General features: G+C 33.6%; 1 protein-coding gene across 1 annotated transcript in view; it reads right to left on the bottom strand.

Annotated features, from left to right (window-relative positions):
• Positions 1–22,605, bottom strand: part of LOC124362106 (LIM homeobox transcription factor 1-beta) — a 52,218-nt gene that overhangs the window by 5,483 nt on the left and 24,130 nt on the right. The window contains exons 3-8 of the mRNA XM_046816334.1: positions 17,529–17,624; positions 17,029–17,428; positions 6,943–7,163; positions 6,035–6,171; positions 3,969–4,155; positions 1,453–1,557 (exon numbers count right to left, since the gene is read on the bottom strand). Coding sequence (XP_046672290.1) covers positions 1,453–1,557; positions 3,969–4,155; positions 6,035–6,171; positions 6,943–7,163; positions 17,029–17,428; positions 17,529–17,624 — 1,146 coding nt within the window. The remainder of the gene's footprint in view (positions 1–1,452; positions 1,558–3,968; positions 4,156–6,034; positions 6,172–6,942; positions 7,164–17,028; positions 17,429–17,528; positions 17,625–22,605) is intronic.

The raw sequence follows: 22,605 nt of genomic DNA, 5'->3' as shown, positions 1-22,605 counted from the left end.
CGAAAGGACCTATAGGTTATCCGAGGACTTAGTGATGTTATCAAGAGATCCAAGAAGCATGGTACAAAACTATCTTAAATATCTGACCTAAGTAGCTGATTAGTTAAACATCTATACCTCTCACTGTGTGGCAGATATGATGACATTACTCACGGCTAATGAAGATATTTTATATCCAGGAATAAAGTCTGTCTATCTCTCTGTCATTAGTCTGCCAACCAAGACATGTTATGATCTTAAAGACGCTTAGTGCCAGTCCTAGTTTGATACACAGGCGTATATAATGGGGGAGGTCTACGGGGGGCTCAAGCTGCCCTCGAAATTTTAAAACGCAACATTAAAATTTCACTCAATAGTTTGTTTCAAGCTAGAACACACTTATAAGCTCTTAAAGCTCAATAATTTCCAGGGTGAAGATTCCTGAGCCTGAGAATATCCTGAGAAATTTTGGTTGGTATTATATATTTCCTAATCCACCCAGTGTGTCAGCCTCCCCAAAATAATTTTTTATATACACCACTAGTTTGGTATTATATTTATTCAATTAAACTGTTTTTAAACCTCCACTCCCATAAGGAAGGTGTTGACTTGCTGAATAAGGTTAGTAATAATATTATTAATACTAACAATTTGAGGCAGCAATAACAGTAATACTGTTAAAAACACTGTTAATGTATAGGTATTTAGTATTTACTAACAATGATATCATTAACTTTGCATTGTAAATGTAATTAATACTCAACTGCGTCGTTCTTATTTCAATGAAGTTATTATTATGTTTAATATGGATTGTAATTAAATATCTTAAATTGTTTTGGTAACTTGTAGGAAATAACTATATTGATAACAAAAACACTCTCATGCATTGTGTCCTTTTCAGAGCTATCTTTATAAGCGTGTAATAAATGGAATTTGCAGTGCTTTTACCACAAATGGCAAACAAGTGGATCGTAAAACATATGCCAGATGTACAAAATAGCATCTGTCGCTATTAGTATTTTCATAATATAGATCACATGTTTGTTACCCTTTTAACTTGTCTTAAAAATAAATTTTAGTTAAAACTAACACATTTAGATTGTATTGTAATAAATATAAGGAAAGTGAACGCATAAATGTTTGAAAAAAGCAAAGACAACATGTATAATTTTGTATAGAAAGGGGTCACAGTTTGCTTAAAATCTTGTAAAGTATTCTTAAAAGATAGGATTTGTAAGTTTCAATAAAAAGCAAAATGATACTGTTTAAGACTAATTTATTGTCTATTTCAAAAAAATTTTCATTACAAAGTATAAAGACAAAATTATTTAAGAATTGTGATGTTTTGTGATTAATATATAATTTAGTGTTTATTTTAGATATGTGTGTGTGAAACATATCTGATGTTTTAATGAATGCAAGTTTAAGTTAAGTTTTGTATAACTACTATTATTTACAGTGATGCCAACTTACCATCAGGAGAGTAGGGGTTATTTGGGTTCAGAGGCTGACTAGATGTTGCGTAAGTTGCATCAGAAGAGTCATGCATGCTGAGTCCGTTTATACTTAGGTAATGATCTGGAATATAATTAAATAATGTTATTGTCTATCCCCATGTAAATTGTAACATGAGTAGTTTAAGTAATTAAATGCTTTAAATTAACAAAGAGAAAAATATAGAGAGTGTTGATGTTGATGTGCACATTAATTGTTGAGTATTTTCATGAAATTTGTAATTATGAGGAATTTAAAGATTTTTTAAAAGATTATCCTTGGTACTACTAAGATTATTGTTTAAGCCTCTGAAGATCTTCAGAGTAATTAAATAAAAAAAAGTCAATACCTACAAAAACACACAGCATTTGTAGACAGTTTTTAAGTTAGAAGATAGAAACTGAAACAAGTGTCTGTTAATTAATGTTTTTAGAAACAGTCTAAATATTTCTATTGGCTTGACTTGAGAGTGTTTTTACTCTGAATGACCAAGAGTCTGCAATACTAGTAGTAGATTCAGACTAGATCATACGAAAATCAGAAAACTCTCTGCTCAATGCTTTTATGATTTTTATTTTAGAAGTTTACAAATTAAGAGATAATTATTTTTAAAATGCTAAAATTAAATCATATGTCATAATGAATCATGTAGAAAAGTGCAGGTTTAATATTCTCTCATATTGGTAAATCTACTCTTCAACTTCGTTAAGGAATTTCTTTTGGTGAATTTATAAAAGGTTAAGATAACATACCAAAACATTAATACTGGAATATAGTCTGATAAAAAATACTTAATTTAACACTTTGTCTCTAGTTTTGTCAATTTCGAGGTACATTTAAAAAATTCTCATACTTGGGTCTTAACAAATTTGAATTCTAATAAATGTGCTAACTTGAAGACTTTGATGCTAAGTAGAGTACTCACTGTGATCTCCTCAGAAACAAATCTGACTGTAATGTGTTAACTTGAAGACTTTGACGCTAAGTAGAGTACTCACTGTGATCTCCTCAAACCTAGGTGTTAACAAATCTGACCTGTAATGAATATGTTAACTTGAAGACTTTGATGCTTAGTAGAGTACTCACTGTGATCTCCTCAAACCTAGGTCTTAACAAATCTGACCTGTAATGAATATGTTAACTTGAAGACTTTGACGCTAAGTAGAGTACTCACTGTGATCTCCTCAAACCTAGGTCTTAACAAATCTGACCTGTAATGAATATGTTAACTTGAAGACTTTGATGCTAAGTAGAGTACTCACTGTGATCTCCTCAAACCTAGGTCTTAACCAAATCTGACCTGTAATGAATATGTTAACTTGAAGACTTTGATGCTAAGTAGAGTACTCACTGTGATCTCCTCAAACCTAGGTCTTAACAAATCTGACCTGTAATGAATATGTTAACTTGAAGACTTTGATGCTTAGTAGAGTACTCACTGTGATCTCCTCAAACCTAGGTCTTAACAAATCTGACCTGTAATGAATATGTTAACTTGAAGACTTTGATGCTTAGTAGAGTACTCACTGTGATCTCCTCAAACCTAGGTCTTAACAAATCTGACCTGTAATGAATATGTTAACTTGAAGACTTTGATGCTTAGTAGAGTACTCACTGTGATCTCCTCAAACCTAGGTCTTAACAAATCTGACCTGTAATGAATATGTTAACTTGAAGACTTTGATGCTAAGTAGAGTACTCACTGTGATCTCCTCAAACCTAGGTCTTAACAAATCTGACCTGTAATGAATATGTTAACTTGAAGACTTTGATGCTTAGTAGAGTACTCACTGTGATCTCCTCAAACCTAGGTCTTAACAAATCTGACCTGTAATGAATATGTTAACTTGAAGACTTTGATGCTTAGTAGAGTACTCACTGTGGTCTCCTCAAACCTAGGTCTTAACAAATCTGACCTGTAATGAATATGTTAACTTGAAGACTTTGATGCTTAGTAGAGTACTCACTGTGATCTCCTCAAACCTAGGTCTTAACAAATCTGACCTGTAATGAATATGTTAACTTGAAGACTTTGATGCTTAGTAGAGTACTCACTGTGATCTCCTCAAACCTAGGTCTTAACAAATCTGACCTGTAATGAATATGTTAACTTGAAGACTTTGATGCTTAGTAGAGTACTCACTGTGATCTCCTCAAACCTAGGTCTTAACAAATCTGACCTGTAATGAATATGTTAACTTGAAGACTTTGATGCTTAGTAGAGTACTCACTGTGATCTCCTCAAACCTAGGTCTTAACAAATCTGACCTGTAATGAATATGTTAACTTGAAGACTTTGATGCTTAGTAGAGTACTCACTGTGATCTCCTCAAACCTAGGTCTTAACAAATCTGACCTGTAATGAATATGTTAACTTGAAGACTTTGATGCTTAGTAGAGTACTCACTGTGATCTCCTCAAACCTAGGTCTTAACAAATCTGACCTGTAATGAATATGTTAACTTGAAGACTTTGATGCTTAGTAGAGTACTCACTGTGGTCTCCTGACAAGGGCTCCTGTTTGATGGTTTTGTCTCTCTTGTCATCCTTGTCAGTTGGTGACTTGTCCAGATCCTGTTTTGCCTTCCTCTGAATCTTCTTCATTTTGGCTCTCTGGTTCTGGAACCAGACCTGCACCACTCGCACGCTCAGACCTGTCTCCTTCGCCAGTGCTTCCCTCACCTGTCATAATTAATGGTTAATATCAATAAGTCAAACTGATACAACTTCAGTATTACTAAAGTAATACTATAAATACAATAAACTATTGGCGTATGGGTAAGCAGACCATCGATGACATTCACTTGCCAGAAGTACTATTGGTTGAAGAATTCATAAACTAAAACTGAACAACTTTAGATTATTTTGTGACAACTCTTATAAGTGGAATTCATTGCCCATAGAAGTATTTAAGAGCATTCTAAAAGAGAAAAAGAGAAGAGTTTACTAACTAAAGAGTACACTCCTGATAGAGAATAAAACTAGAAAACTTGTACTCCTGATTCTAAAAACTTTATTATCATCTACAGACACTTCAACTGGTTTTTCTGTTCTTTGTGCAAACAGCATACCAGTTCATAATTGTTCAGTGGCTGAAACTAAACAAAGAGTTACCAATGTCTCCTTTCCGAATTTTATCATGATCACAGTTTGTCACTGTGATAAAACTTAACTGAAGAAAGTAGTGAGAAAGATCATAATAAATTAAAGCAGAATACTACACTCAACTGGCAGCTTTATGATCCTTCAGCGAGTTAATTATATTCATAGCTATCCAAAGGGGATTAAACATGAACAAAGCTTAAACGCGTTTCTGATCTGTAAAAGAGTATACTTACCAACACAGTGTTCACCATCTAGTTTTATTCAAAGAAATTAACACTGTGGAAAACTATGTTTTATTATCATGAATAAACTAGTACATAAAGAGAGTCACTGATTCAGGTCTACTGATGAGAAATGCTTATTGGATAATTAAGATTGGCTACATTTAGAGTTAGCGGATGGACATCTTAAACTATCTTCACCTTTTTACCTTCTACAGAAGAGAAGGTATGATTGGTGTTCTCAAGTAAAAGGCACTTTCAATCTCTCGAACTACTTGTCCATGTTGAGTAGGTAGGCTAAGAAATCACCATGGCTGATAAGGAACTGGGTCAGTTTAGTCCATGTAAGCCCAATAATAGTGATACTAGATATTTCTTTCATACTTTTTATTAGTCCTGTTATCTTATTCTACTTAATTCCTGCAAATTTGTTAATATATGGGTGATTCATGGAGTTTACTCACCTCCTCTTTTATTGAATTATACTAATTTAATTAATTATTTGTTTGCATTGAATTTTAAATTAAACTTATATTAAACAATCTTGTTACATGAGTATATTTCTTGTTATTAGTGTATCTCATACTTAACTGGTACTGGTAGTTTCTTTAAGATGTGAACTAACTATTTCATACAAAGAACATTTTGAATCGCTTGCACTTACTTCTTGCCTGGATTTCCTATGTGTTTTTGGTGCATCTATTTGTTTGCTTACTGGTATTTGTCACTATCTCTTTAGTGTCTTTTTATTTCTTTGAATTGTAAATATAATTACTTGGTATGTTGGTGAAGGAGATTTTTACCATTGAAGTTACAAAGAAATAATTTCCATTCAATGGCACAGTGTGTTTTTTAATCAATCTCTTTTTCATACATAATTTTTAAACTATGTGTTACGTTTCGCTGCTAGCCGTTTCATTCTTTTTGTTTAAAACAAGTGATGGAGATCCCAGCTCAGGCTTTGCCTAGGGGATTCCTATTTATTTTGCCTTATATTTATTTATATTGTTATTGTGTTAATTTATTCTACCTTTTTATTGTTATATTTTGAACTCATGGTATTGTAAAAACTGTGTTGTGTACTTGTATATGAAAATGTACTGTTTTGTACTTGTTTTTTGGCAAAATAAAGATTATTTATTTATTTAGAATATTGGCATATGAAAAATTTTATTGCAATCTGGAGTCGAATCAAGTCATGTCCACTATTACTGTTTATTGTAAGTCAAACAAACCTTTCTGCATGGTTTCGGGCTAACTTCAAAAGAAGCCTTGAACTGTCTGCGCTGAGCCGATGTGAGGATGGTTCTTGGCCTCTTCGGTCCTCTCCTGCCATCCCGAGGTCGGCTGTTCTCATCCAGCATCATGTCATCTATCAACAGTGTACAAGTTATTGTACATTACATATGAATCTGGAGACTATTCTTTCACAAGTTTAACCATACATTTATGTTGTCTCTTAATGAAATTAAGATTCGTTTAGGAAATTCTGTGATTTTTCAGTGTGTATCACTGTGGTCAGTGATGTTTGAAAAAAAGAGGATAAAATATAAGATAAAAGATTAAGGGTATACTTATAAAAATAGTGCAACTAGAACTTTATAATAATTATGAGCCAGTGAGGTGGAAAGATTGATTCTGTTTAAATTATTTTTACAATACAGTAACTTTTTATAGTTGCAAAATATTTGCAGAAAAAATTGAAAAAGTATGCAAAATGAGCTAATCATTTATATTTGTTGCTCAAATATCTTATTTCTAGGAAGAATGAGACAATTCAACTAATGCCATGTTTTTGACTGCCAGCAATAGAGAAACTTAAAACCTGATAGATAACAAATATGCTCTGTGGTATTACTCTTAAGAGTTGGGAAGATTCCAAGTTACGTTTGACTTGTGAATACAGTGAGTAAATTGGGAATATTGATCATGGATTTAAATTAAAATTAAACATTAGGTTAAATTAAAATGTTAACATTTTGAATCAAATTTTTATCCAGTTTTAATTAAACCTGTTCAGGTTAGGGATTAGAATGCAGTTTGATTAAAATTTAAGTTCTTATTAAAATTCTTGACAAGATCTACGTAATATTTCACAACTCCAAACTCTTTAGGTAACACATAAGTTTTATGGTAAGCCTACCTGTGGGGCTAGACTGCTGCATCAGAAACATCTCTTTCTCGAAGTCTTGCCGACAGAAGAGCTGACGACCACGGAGCACGAACTGTTCTCCCTTCTGTAGTGGCTGGCAGCAGATTACACATATAAAGCAGGGCAGGTGGTACACCAGGGCTTGGGCTCTCATCACCATCTCGTGAGGCAGCAGGCGGTCCCCACACCGTGAACACTTCACGCCAAACAGTCTACAAACACATCAGATTACATATATGAAGCAGAGCAGGGCAGGTGGTACACCAGAGCATGGGCTCTCACCACCATCTCGTGAGGCACAGGTGGTTCCCTCACCCTAAGAACTTCACGCCAAACAATCTACAAACTAGGAATATATCAGTCTGTTCATTCCTACATTACATTGTACACTTATGGTGACGTTATGCTGAACAAGTTCAAAGCACTGTGTTACCAATAGGGATACATGATGTTGTGATTTCTTGAGGAAGAAGCAGTGTCAGGATTTAGAGTAAGGCTTAAAATAAAAAAAAATGTATCATAATTTATTTACTAAGTCATCTGTATATTTAATTCTGTAAGCAAATCTGTCCCCAGGAGATTTCTCAAGCTGTGAAAAAAAGAAGATAAGTTTATGAGATTCATTTTAAGGCTTGAGTGCCAAGGATAGTGGGAAAAATGCCAGTTATGACAGCAATTACCTGGCTTCGCCCCACTGGCCTTCGGAGGTAAAGGAATGTTCATTGTAATGGACATTGTGCATTGGTGTGAATTTTAGTCACATGTTCAAGGTAAACTTTGTATCACTAATCTGTTTTAAATATACCAGCTAGTGTGAACAAGAGCTGATGTAAATGTTGTCTATATTATTTTTTATTATGTTATTAACTCTACATTAATTTTTTAAATTAATTTTAGTATTCTGTTTGGTAATTATTTGCTCACTCAACCAGGACTGTGAAAAACTTAACACTCAAGTTCACAACATGATTCCTGGAGTAGAAGTCTTACTTGTGCATAGACTTCATAATATGAGTTTCTTATGATGAAATGGAAAAGTTAAACATGCCAGTGGAATATTTAAACTCAATAACTCTGTCTGTAATACCACCACACAATGTGGAAATAAAAATTGAAGCAATAGTTATGTTAATAAGAAATATGAATTTGTCTGTTAGGCTGGTAAATAATGGAGCAACACTAATTATTGTGAAAGCTATGTTTGTACATTCACTATACCTGGAATCAAATACTGGCAGAAACAAAGACCAACCAGTATTTCTTCCATGAATAAAATTCACAACAACAGACAAAAATACCCCTTATCTTCAGTCAGATCCCATTTTATTTAATGACTAACCTTTGCATTAATTATAAATAAATCTCAAGGTCAAACTTTTGAACTAAGTTGTATCTATTTGGAAATCCATTAATCAGTCATATATAGCTATCAGTTGAGCAAGAATGCCTCAAGATAAAGATGTTAATAGAAAAGTGAAGCTCACAAAGAAATATTAACAATGAAAACAATAATTACACAAAAAACAGTGTTTACCAAGAAGCACTATTATTACTGTAATATTATCTTATAAATAAAAATAAAATTTGATGGCTTGACCGATTGGGCTAATTCTTTTCCTTAATATTTGTTGAAGTCTGAGGAAGTTTTTGGAGAAGAGAAAAATTGGAAAGGTTTACTGGAATATTTTAGAATTGGGAAAAATGATGATAATACTTACGAAACATAATCTAAACTGAACTGACAGTAAACAGCTGTTGCCACTTTCAGCTGAAATTCACCAGATATGAAATATTTTGTTACATTTAAATTTGAGAAAATATTAAACACTTGCATTACATTGACGTGGATACTATATACTTCTTACTACGGATTGCACAAATGACAAAATTAAACTATTCATTTTGTAGGATTACTTTGGAATTGCTGTTATAAAATCCATTATAATGAACAAAGCTGTGAATGTTCCACACAAGGTACTAAACTTGTTAGTTTCCCTGATATTGTGGAAAACATTCTCAACGTGCCTTAGGGGAATAAGGGGAATGGACACAAACATGCTTTAACAAGCCATTCTTTCCCAGATTACAATTAAAAAACAGCATGACTTCTATCATGCAGTCCTTATAAACGATTATAATCTGCAAATTCTAATCCATAAATACAATACACCAGAAATGAAATTAAATGATTGTAATACATACTTTTAAACCATATGATAAAAAAGGCAGTAAACTTAGGGATGCTCAGTCCTACATGTGTACATACATTTTCTTGCCATTGGTAAACAAGGCACACTCAACTATGGCACTGGAAATACCTTAGTCTAGAAGTGAATTTTAGCGGCCGGACATTGGAGCTTTTTGACCAAAGAAGGTTTCCATAACTTTTATAAGTATACATTTTCTTGATCTGAGCATCAGAGCAGGCAAACTCATTTGTGGCATTAGAAATTTAATTAATTCAAATCGGAGATTCATGTTCTACACTTGCAAAAACTGAAATAAGGACTAATACAATTTTATCTAACTTTTGAATTCCTTAACCACGAACACTGAAACAATAAGTGCCAGATATATGACTATTTCTGTTTGAAAACTGTCATACGGCTCCATCCTATTACATCATAATTTTTCAATTTAGAGGCTATGCCCTTCAATTTCGATAATCACTTGAAAAGTCGGGGGTGGATGCTAGTGTATTAATGTGTATTCAATTAACAAGATTAATATAATTAATACCGTGTTTGTACTTCAGTTCCTTTTATAATAATAAAAAGCAACATTAGCTGCTATGCGACACTAATAATGGTTTATTTATATTATTTATAATTTATATGTACACGAAATTGATTTATCAAAGTTAAACCAATATGGATACAGTAATTCAATTTTAATCACAATTTGAAAATAAAATCTTTACTCTATATAATAAAAATAAATTACTAAATAATAATATTCTTTTTTGTCATTTGAATTTTTACAAATCACTGACAATCTCAGATATTATAGCAACAACCAGGTCACACAATATCTTATGATTACTACTTGCAACTAAGAACAGCAACTGAAAGAGAAAAAGACTTGGAAGTAATTAGACACAACAAAATAATATAAATGGCTTGATAAACCGCTAATCTTCAGAGTGGCTGTACTAATTCCGGTATTAAAAAATATACTGATTGAAGTCCGAGGAAGGTTTTTATGAAGAGAAAAATCGGAAAAGTTTCAAGGAATATGATAGAATTAAAAAAAATAATGATATTTCGTGAAACATATCCCAAGTTTAACTCACACTAAATAGCTGTTTATTTAAAATTTTCAACTAAAGTTTGCTAAAGAAGTTAAAAACATTTGTTTTTGTCACTCCGTATGGTAATAGGTTACTTTCCAATACAGCTGAGATCTCCGAAAGTCATCGTTTCCCTCGTAGCTAAAGCAACAGATTCCCCTCTCCCAAACATTACTTTTACTGTGTAATCAATTCAATAGAAAAAAATAAACCGTTTCAGTTAGCATATTTAATTTTGAACTATTTTCTAATTTCATACTAGAAAAAGACAGGGTACTCTAAAACGTATGTATACAGCGCAAGAACAAAATAAAAATTCAATAATACTCTATGGTATGAATATTTCAGTTAGTAAGTACCCTTTTTGCCCTTATCTCAATTGCAATTGTGAAATGTTATTTGTTATATATTTTAGTCTGTCTGTTCTCATAAACGCTATCAGAAACACCATAATTATTGAACTGATCTGGAGTATCAGCACTCAACCTTTAAATAATGTAGAATCCAGCTTCAAGTGATACAAATTCACACTAAATCGAACTCAAAATTATGATATTTACAATGTAGACTCACACATTTTAACTTGAACAAAACATGAAATGTATTATGGGATTCTCATTCAAATTTAGGATTAACTTTTGATTTTTAAAAAAGGAGTAACTTTACCTAGTTCTTTTTTAATGTGTCTGTACATGACAAATTTTAGTTCATTTATTGGTCAGTTGAGAAGGTAAATGGTTTCAAATTAAATAATTTTAATGTTGGAGTACCGTTATTAAATTAAGCTGTTACCAAGGATTTATCCAAAGGAGTAATATTGTAATTAAGGAAGAAAATGTGCAAATAATCCCTATAAATACTTCTAGAATTATAAATATTACTTCCGTACTCTACTTTCTTACGTGGGTTACATAAAATTGTATTGTACTGTATACAGTATTTACGAACAACAATCCTGTGTGAAAGCGCCTGTAATTAGTTTTAGGCTTTACGCCACACAGATATGTATAGCAATGGTGCACATAACGCCGCAGCGCCAGAACTTGATGTAACGTCCGGGCAGACCAGCGAGAACAGACGTTTTCAGTACGCACAACAGCTTCCCTGCAGTATTATTATTGCAATTACGAGTATACGAGTTGTCTAATATGGAAATCATACTTAATATTGCTTCGCATGATTTAGATTATGAACAATACTTTGTTGTAATATAGCGTGGTTTTTTTTATATTTCCGTTTTTTTAACTTAAATATCAATACAGCCAATATACTTTTCTACTAGTTATCGGGATGCCCAATAACCTTATAGTAGTTATAGGGACTGATACAATGCTACGACTAGTCTTTTTAGTAGTTGTAAGGATTGCAAAATGCCTTGTTTAGTAGTTATGGAAGTAGCAATATTGTTATCTAGTAGTTATAGAGACTTCTAATAGACTTGTTTAGTTGTTTACTTGCAGTCGCATTGGGACTTCGAATAGACTTGTTTAGTAGTTACTGGATAGACAATATCTTATCTAGAGTTGTATGCACTGCTAATAGACTGGTTTAGGAGTTATTGGATGGCCAGCCAGTACCATTATTCAATAACAGCAGTGGTTAGTTATAGGCACTGTTTACAGACGTGTTAAGTGGCAATAGGTATTGTTATTAACATCATCTATTGGTAATGAAAACTGAAACTATTTGTTACCGTACCAGTTACCAGAATAGCCAATAGCTCTTATTGGAATGGCTAATAGCCTTGTGTAGTGGTTATTACAATGGCCAATATACATGGCTAGTGATGTTTGAATAATCAATGGACCTGTGTAGTGGTTATCCTTAGAGGTTTTGTGGACTAGATAATAAATATTTATGTGTACTTGAATGATAACCGAAAATACCATTTTTGGGAATCCTTTTTCACATGTATACATGATTATTCTTAATAGTCTGCACAAATTGGAGGTTGTGTTGCTATATTCAATGTGTTGTCATATCTTTACCAGCAATATGTCATATTCCAGGATACTTTAAGATTTCCTTTATACTTGATCAGAATAAAACATCAAATCAGTTTGTCTTATCATCTGCCCTGACAGTGCACGCCAGCATTATCCTATGTGTGGCCTTACGTATTGAGTGTGTATCTGGAGTTTTCTGAGTAGAGGCTGTTGTATAGCCCAGCCCGACAACTCAATGTAACTTACTCGCTCGGCCGTCGGCAAACATTCAAACGCTGTCGCGAAGACATAATTTACACTCGCATGACATTAACACCGTTGGGTGAAGTGTGGTTTGTCAAAATTCCACTGGTAATCTTTGGAAATAGGCCAATGTGATCTTAATTCTACATTTTCTCATAACTCAGTAGTTAATATACATTTTTATATCATGAAAGCATTAGCTGTAGAGTTATAAGACATTAGACAAATATTTTTATTAATAATGCTATGATGGGATGAGAGTTCATAAAAATTATATATCAGCAGAGAATATTCCAGTGCGCTATATCGGAGAAGAGCTGCAGTTACAGAAGAGGGAGGGCCCAGGCAATATCTCGCCAGTGTAGCTATTATTCTCCTGCCCCCCCCCTCCCCCACAGCCAACACTTCCCCAGCTGATGTCTGTCCTCGCATCTGTATTTCTCTCTGTCCATGGATAGATAGTCACCGAGAGCATGTACCTTCGACAATGATGGATTCTCCAGTTGTCGAAACGTTCGTCGCGCCTTTCCGTTGTAAAGCTCAAGCCCGTTCTTTTAACAAATCGACAGAAACGTTTCTTAGTAACTTTCATTTTAGTGTTCAATACAAAGATAAGAAACCTTGTTTTAAATTTGGTAAAATAAAAAAACATGTTTTAAAAATCGAGTAGCGCATATTGTAATTCCACCAAAATATTGGTCTAATTAATAAAAATGAACACGAATTTGTTTTGATATATTCGATAGTATGTTCAATATTGTACGTATCCTCAACAGTAGTAGGTATTGTAGTAATAAAAGATTTTGGGCTAGTTTTTTTTTAGATGATTCACGCACAAACAATAAGTACGGCACAACTCTGTAACTTCGCGAGATAAAATCTAGTAATAGGTCACTGTTCGCCAACTTGCCACTGAAGACAAAGATATGACCTTTTTATATATTTGCTACATAGTATAAAATAAATTTTATGACAAAAAATCAAACTTAAGTTTTCACTGAAAATATTGATTTTAGGTCTACTCTTGTAAAAAAAGATTTCACAAAACTATCCGTCTAAGTGTGCATACATTTTAAGAAGGTTTAGTTTTATAATATGTTTACTATACATCGGTGTTTGACAGTTGGAATGAACTTTAATTTATAACATTCTCATTGAAACGTCATAAAAGACTGCTATTTGGGAAAATTAATTTAAGAGGGAATCTATAATAATTGAGATAACACCCATTGTTTACTTTTGTAGAAATTTGGAATCTAAATCTAAGTTATGATTACATACCAAGTACTAATTATGTGTACGAGTTTTATATTAAAATTCTCAAACACTACAAATTGTGATATTTAAAAACACTATGTTTTTAATAGCAATTTTTGATTTAACAACGGTTTGGTACTTAGCGAATTTCATTAAATGTGTTTTATTTATACCACAACGAATGGTTAAAAAAGGTATGAATCTAACTAATCTATTTAGCAATCTATAAAAACCCACAAACGACGCCACAACATGCCTCAATTTTCAAACCTGTTCGAGGGTTCAACGCCTTTGTGCAGAGTTGCAGTTGGGATTGTCCTTGATCGTAGATAATAACGACGGGATACCAATTGCCGCAGATAACAGCAGTGTAGGCTAACCTGACCGCACCGATAGCACACCGCAAACTGTCCGGTGTACGACCGCAGAGACGAGCAAATTGTAGATTAATTGTTAATCTCGTCTTATTGAATTCTAATTCTAAAGCAATGGTTGTTTTTAACCTCTACACAGACCACTGATACACTAACTATCTACAATGTGATAGCTCTAACATATTCCTTATCGAATTTGAAAGTAACACGCAGTGGGGCGTCCTTGGCTGAGAACAAAGTTTGAGGTCCCTTTTTTGAGTGAGACGAGTAAACAGCTGATTGATCATCAAATCTGATAGTATTGAATACTTGTTCTCTTTGTAAAACGGTTTCGAAATCCTCTGCAGGAAGTGTTTGGGTTATGCCTATTAGTGTCTGTAGCACGCATTACTCGCTATTTTGGATCGCAACATGTACTAACAAGTTGTAACAAACAAATATTTCTACGATTTAAAAATAGTTTTTCTTAGACAAATTGTTCAAATATAAAGTATTTTTTGAGTTTCTTATGCAACATAAACAATCCTTCCGTGTCAGGGCCGTAATAAGTATGAACATATTCACAATTAATGCCATCGCTACTTAATTCTGAAGCTGGCAAGGACAATTTCCGAATACGAACTTTGTGCTCTTAATTGCTTACGTGAACATTATATCGCACTTCGAACTATCCACAAATACGTTCTTCATTATAAAATATGATTTAAATAATCTCTTTCTTAGAAATATTTAAAGTGCTTAGGAACTTACACAAGCATCTTTAGACAGAGTGCGTTAAGTTTCATCAAACTTGTTTGTGCACTTTTTTCGGGAGTTACCGTCTTCAGAAATACAAAATACAGAGGAGTTTTATTTTATATTCTGTGTGTTGGACTTGATATTAAAACACTGTGTGTTCATTTTTCTAGAACAACACTGTTATTAGTTTTCAAGCTGTTAACGTTTTACAAGTAGCCCCTCACAATGAGTATAGGTTACCTCTTACTCGTTTCATTGTCTATTACTCGCTTATTTCTTCAACTATCATCCCGGAGCTCCCCACACTCAAGTTTGGATACAAGAGGCGATGATCCAAGTGTTAGATATACTAATCTTTAATCACGTCACGTCATCGTTAATTCTTCTTCTTCTTCAGCTATGTGTCTGTAATTACTGGTTGATGAGCACTCGGTTGATGAGTACCACTACACTGAAAGGGATGCTACTCAACGTACCTCGATTGTCTCAATGTTTATACAATCAATTTGAAAGGTTTAGCTGGCAGATGTTTTAATCAATAAATTAAATAACGCGATTATTTATTATTTACGTTTTTACAATTAATTATTGTTATTAAGCTACGAGGGTCATAGAGAAATACAAGTAATCTTGCAATTTATTCTCACGAAATAATTTTCAATTTTAAAAATAGTATTTATTAGTTAATAAATTTCTTTTAGCTGTATTTTAATGTACCGTTGTGAACAGAAGTCAGAATAAAGTAATTTGTTATTTAACATACAATAAACAATTAGGCTACTCTGATTAATTGAAGACAAAATTACACTTTATGATGACAACCAACTAATTAAACGACAGTCATAATCATCTAAACTAATAAATGGTTTACGTTAAGGCCCAATACGTCGCAATAGCTGTTTGATTAATACCTAGTTTTTGCTAACACGATAAAATAAGTATAATAAAAAAGTATCCTAAAATTATATGATCGGATAAAAAAATAAATAAAAATGTGCATTCAACTAAAAATAAATCGAACATAATACGCTATCAATGATTTTCCCCAATTTCAATCCATTAAATCGAAATTTGATTACGACATTTTGTTACTTTCTTGGTATTGGAAGCTGGAATTTTTTAAATTTAGAGCAGTGGTTTGCAAAATATACCCTAAGAGACGCGAGAAAGAGAATTTCCCTTATTCAAATCGAGGATAGTAATCTTTTGTAATGTAAAAGGCAGCGTCTTCATTACCTGGGGAGGCAAGAAATGCAATGTGACTACGGGACGGGGAGCTATTGAATCTACCTCGCATTATGCACGCCCGACGCGCCTTTCCCTCACATATACAGCGCTCATTCCGCACCGTTCCCTTCTTTAATTCGCTTTTTCATCGCGTCCTACTTCGTGCTGATATAAGAAACGACTTTTAAATTCTCAAAGAAATTCCTGCATTGTGTGTGACTGCTAACTGGATAGGGTTTCGTCTGAGTTTTAACACCCACCTGCAGATACACATTTCGTGTTATTTGAAGAACCCACCTTCACATTACGCCAGTAGGTGTTTTTAGATTTAAATTTAAATGTACATTCGTGTTAGGTATGCCCTGCACGTAATGTTCAAAATAATCAGTTTTTATCGCAGCTACTTTTTAAATACTTTGCAAAAGTATTGAGTTTTTTTACCAGCTGAACGTTACGTAAAGTAGTTTTATTAGTGGTAAAAACAGTGTTAGAGGAATATACAAAAAAAATTATGACGTGAAGGAGAAAGGCGACAATAATTTACACGGCGGTTCAATGTATGGGGAGATTCCGCAAGTAGCAACCTGAATTATCTGCCGAAGAAATGGAGCGCACATTTCCAGATTTTGATAAATATCTACATTTTGGCTGTCTCAAAAGCCGAGGGTTTAAGTCACCTCAGAATGTAGAATTGTTAATGAGTCTACGCCTTACATTCGGTATGTAGCTGAAGAGAATCGCGGCTAGAAAGCCTCAAAGTCCATACACATGTTAGTACACCGCACGAGCTCATCCGATTATCCAAAATGTGGTTCGGAGTTCTAAAACGCTTTGTCATGGGCCTCTCCATATATTTTGCTAATTTTAAATATAATAAATTATGTTATGGATAGACGATATTTTAGCAAGTATTTCTGCGAGAAAGAATGTATTTTATCGGTAGCCAACTCAAGTGGTTACACCAAAATTGAAAACACATTTTGAATAGCACGAACAAATTTACCTGTCGTAGTCTGGTTTACAGTAGAGTTTGTTCCCTCTCCAGTAGCAAGAGTGGCTGAGGAGTACACCACAGACGCTGCAGGCCAGACAATGTTCGTGCCAACTCGCGTCACCCACTCGCATCAGGAACCTGTCGTGTATCTTCTGTCCGCAACCTTCGCACATCTCGTAAGTCTTCTCGCACTTGGGCCCCGTCACCTCTGTAACATGATTCACATTACACTTTGTTCCCTCTCCAGTAGCAAGAGTGGCTGAGGAGTAGCCTACACCACAGACGCTGCAGGCCAGACAATGTTCGTGCCAACTCGCGTCACCCACTCGCATCAGGAACCTGTCGTGTATCTTCTGTCCGCAACCTTCGCACATCTCGTAAGTCTTCTCGCACTTGGGCCCCGTCACCTCTGTAACATGATTCACATTACACTTTGTTCCCTCTCCAGTAGCAAGAGTGGCTGAGGAGTACACCACAGACGCTGCAGGCCAGACAATGTTCGTGCCAACTCGCGTCACCCACTCGCATCAGGAACCTGTCGTGTATCTTCTGTCCGCAACCTTCGCACATCTCGTAAGTCTTCTCGCACTTGGGCCCCGTCACCTCTGTAACATGATTCACAGTAGAGTTTGTTTCCCCTCCAGTAGTATGAGAAATGAAAGGATTTCAAGTTTTGTTGCTGATAACCTGAGATTTCAATGGCTTTATGGGTTTCATCATCCCTATGTCCTAGCTTACATTACAGTTTCTTCTATCTCAAAGAGTTACAGAACAGTTAGTACCCCAAGATATTCCAGACAAAATATTTTTCATATACACCTGTTTAAGGCTTTGTTGTGGATGTTCTGGCTTATTTACAAATTTTATGAAGTAACACCCGATATCTTATAATCTATTCAGAGAAACTGTTTGTGGCTGGTGCACTATCTTTGCAACAATAAACATACAGAGTCTCATCGAAATAAACAAAAGTACATATTTGGATACATATAATGAGACCTCAATAAATACTCTTCTCAAAGTCTGTTCTATTGATTTAGCATAAAAAGAAGAGTTACATAATGCGATGTCGTCATGCAAAATGAATTTGTTGAACCGTTATATGCAACTTTACTTTGAAGTCAGCAATCCTAGACTGATCGGCAGTGGTTCTATGAATATCATGTGCACACAAAATTTTTTTGTTAAATAAACATAATTTATTGTTTCTTTCCTTCATTGTTAATTGTAATTTGTAGATTTATATTCACAGACATTAGCATTAGTTGATTACGAGGCCGCGATATGACAGATTCAATATACCTCCAATCAGCTTAATGTTGTTCCCTACTTTCCTATTAACGTATCTCATGTAGGCCTTTATTCTAGAGACAGTAGCCCTGTTAGCACCAGATACATAGTTACGACCTCGGTTGCTTGCTTCCGAGTTTCACACCTTATTATTAACTCTCGCAACTGTTACAGAATACACAGTCCTAAAAAATCGTCGATATTTAAAGTGGTACAATTTGTTTTTGGTTATTTTTTTATTTGTAGATCACTCCTTGGCACATCTCTTTAAGATACTCTTTTAAAGAATGAAAAAGTGGAAAAAACTGTTTGGTATTTGGAGTTACAGGGATTTAAAGCAGAATTTTGGTATCTTTTTAATCAGAAAGTAATGTATATGAAAGATGACTCTCTAGCCATTCGCTCTAGAATGCTGTTTTATTTATAAAATATTACTTCTATAACTAATATTTTATAAAAAATATGTGATCTCCCTAAATTCTATTTAATTAAAATTTGTATTCCTTTAACTCATAAATCAATAAAACATATCTCACTGTCCAAATCCATAACTCATGCTCCTACTGTAAACAATCAAATGTTCGTATTCAACAGTTTTTATTTGGGCTTTGTCATGACATTGGCAACTTTACTACCTCGAATGCCTGTCATTCCTCGTTAAGTGAGATATATTTTCTAGTTTTTCTATACAAAGTTACATAACTTTGACCTTAAAATAGAAAATTCGTCTAAAAAAACCCATTTCAAAACCTTAACGATTGTCTTAATTATTTTTCCATTATCTGATAATTTTTATATTGAGCACGAGAAAATGTGATTTCAAGACAGTTTTTGCCCATGACAGTAGCAGCTGTGTAATAGATAATAAATATCTCTACACTTCAATGACATCCTAAAATTGTACGAGTTAGACGAAATCAGAAAGAGGAGTGCTCTGCTATCAGTGGGCTACTAGTTTCTGTTATCAGTTGTATTCAAGTTGTCGTTATCTATCTCTACACAGATTGGTGATTGCGCATTACCTGGAAACGCTGAGCTACGCTTAAACCTAAACATTTTTTTGGAACCATTGATACACTTAGAAAATAGGATAATTAGTGTTCGTGACCTTAATCGTTGTAACATGAAAATCTCTTGTTCGTCTTAAAACATTTCTTTCTTGTAATTTTCTTATCAGCATTTTGTTTTGCTTTAGAGAAATTTATATTAGCCTACGTATTATTTTAAACTCGAGGGTCTTGTTTTCTGTTCTATTCCTGTAAAATCTTAACATATTCTTGTAAGCGGATTGATCCAACCCTATTCTAAGAGATGAGCGATGTGTTGCGTTAATGAGTACAGATTTAAGACTAACCCGATTATTAATCAGGGTAATTGATATCAGAGTAGGCAGTAATTATTAGAGACAAAATATACATATGCAGAATATTCAGTCGAATGGATACTCTCCAAATATTCTGCTAAAGATATCTTTTATCAGTTGTGCACAGGCCGAAAAGATGAACAGAAGTGAAATAAAAAAATAACCATGTTCAGTTTATTGACGCTAAGATTTTTATTCTTCCACCACAGATCCATTCAAAATTCACCTTTACTTAATTTCATTTAAATTTGTCTAGTGCCTGAAACACTACTAAATAACTTTCACACTCATTTTGGTCTGAAAGTTCAACGTTCAGTGGCGTATTAGAATCAAGTAAAAGTATTGCTGTAGCAAGCACAAGAGGCTGTAGCACAGAAAACCGTAGCACAGGAACCTGTAGCATAAGTAGAAACAGCACGGAGAGGCGAACACAGGAAGCTGTAGCACAGGTAGATACAGCAAAGGGAGGTGAACACAAGAGGCTGTAGCTCAGGAAGCTGCAGCACGGGAAGTTGTAGCACAGGAAGTTGTTGGATTTTTCAATCATATGTACATAATCTTTCCTAGATATAATTTTGACGAGATTAAGAATGCCTAACGCAAAGTTATCTCTTATTAAGGTAACGGCTCTATGTAGCTGTGTTGTTGGCGCCGATGAGGATTGGCGATATGTTCACTTTTATACAGTATAATAAGTTTAAATCACAAAAATAACGGTTTAGATGCGTATTTTTAGTATAAAGAATATTCTCGTATACTAAAAATATATCTGAGATGTTTATTAGTACATTGTAATATTTTTGCTTGATACATACAAATAATACGTTTTTAAATTCCTTGTTTTTAAATTATTGTCGTGATTCATGAATTTTTTAAAGTCTACCTAATGTTGTTAGCACTGAAAATCTCGTTTAGGTTTATCAAAATAAATTTGTTTGTAAAATAAGTTTTTATTTATTTAGTTTACGAAGAATTTACATCGGCTTGAATCCGAAGATGTTTAAATAGTACTACGTTATTGAGATTGATGATTTAATTAAATCTTGTGTAACTATCCCAATATTCCTTCTCGCCAAATGTTTCATTTTAAAGTTAAACTATACATTCGTATTTAAAATAGTTATTTGTAGATTCAAATGATACAAATTCTATTAGTTGTAATATTTTTATATTTGGGGCTTTCCTCTCAAAATTAAATTGCTCGTAATCCAAGTTCCTATAAGTGCTTTATAAAAATATATGTTTTTTAATTTCTTCTAATAAATATCAATTCCGTGTATACCGTTTACTTGATTACATTTTTTTTAATCCAACGTTTTCTAACCTTGATTTTAGCAATTGTTTTAAATTAATATGTGGAAGAACTGTGTACGCTAAAATACTTTAACATGGAATTTCTGCTATATTTTGCTTGTGTGTTTTCACGGTGTCTTATCATCCGAATTTTAAAATAATATGTTTATGAAGGATAGTATATTAATTAGCTAATTATTATTTTCATCGAATATTGAAAGCTCTCTAAAAATCCTGCAGGTCTTTAAAACCCTTCTGCAGTGCAGTGTTTGTGAACTATTCATCTTTATTGTCTATTTTGTGGGTGTAAATAATCTTAAACTCTAACCCAGAACCAATTGTCATAATTAACTTAAGGCTAGGATCAGTTAGTACGCGAAGTGCTCTGCACGACCCGGAATTCTAACCTGGTTCCTGAAGTAAAAATCTAAGACACTGTACCTGGCTGTACCTGTTGACAGCTTGCAGAGCTCATGTCAAACTTCTATAGTTACAGCAGTAATGGTTGGAATGAGCGAAACAAGTAAAACAATTTTAATTCCAATTTGGAACGAGACGTCAATTATTTTGGTTAGATGTGCGGTTATTTGTGACAACTGTTTAGTGGACCAGAGATAGGCTATTGATTGTATTACATGTCTTTACAGAAAAACAGCCGCATCCTGTATTTTGGGTGAAGATCCTTACATTTTAGTAAAATAATATATTTACTAATTACTTAAGGGGGGTAGTACACCGTTAAATGTTAAAAATTTCATTATCTATTTTTTTCATTATAATTGTTTACTAGTTTGTTCTGATCAATACAGAAAAAAAATTATAATGATATCTTGATTTTCAGCTGAATTTTGACAAAAAAACGAAATCAATACATGACGCTTTTTGTACAAAATCCAAATCTTGTACACTCCTCTTGTTTATAGATTTCGTTTTCATACAGTATTCATTGATAGTAGGTAGTGTTTTGCTTTACAATCTGTGATTTGTTTTCTTATTTCTATTTTACTGGCCTATGGCTTTGGTTCAATGTATTGTTTGTTTACATTACTTGAGTGAAAATTAGTGTCAACATTTACGTTTTCAGTGTCAAGTAATCGAAAATAGATTGACAGACTCTGTGATTGACCAACTAGGTGTGTACTTTGGTAATGCTATTAGAGCCAATCCCAATGACTTGGTATCAATGAGAAAGGCTGCTTGGGCAGTATGGAACCACAAGGCCAGTTCAGATGAGAAACCACTTCACCATTTTTGTCCGACTGGCCCAGAATCTTGGTGTAAGTACCAGCAGGCTATATCTAATGACTCAATAACAACTTTTAAACATAAAAATACAATACCATACCCTATAATGGATTCCATTAAACCAATATTCGTAGATCTGACAAAGCCTGATCTTTTAAGAATATGTTTAAAAGGAAAGACCCAAAAACGCTAACGAGTCATACAACAATGTGCTTTGGAACATCTGCCCTAAAAAAAGGTTTTGTTGGAAGAACAGTTTTAAATATTGCAGCACATGAAGCATCTTTGATTTATAATGAAGGGCATTTATGTAGGTTAAAGGTTCTTACTCATTTATCCATGACTCCGGGAACTTTCTGTGAAGAATTGTTGAGAAAATTTTGATGAGATCCGTG

Source organism: Homalodisca vitripennis, chromosome 1 (genome assembly GCF_021130785.1).
Source record: "Homalodisca vitripennis isolate AUS2020 chromosome 1, UT_GWSS_2.1, whole genome shotgun sequence".
Classification (NCBI taxonomy): Eukaryota; Metazoa; Arthropoda; class Insecta; order Hemiptera; family Cicadellidae; genus Homalodisca; species Homalodisca vitripennis.
This window is presented reverse-complemented; position numbering and strand designations above follow the sequence as displayed.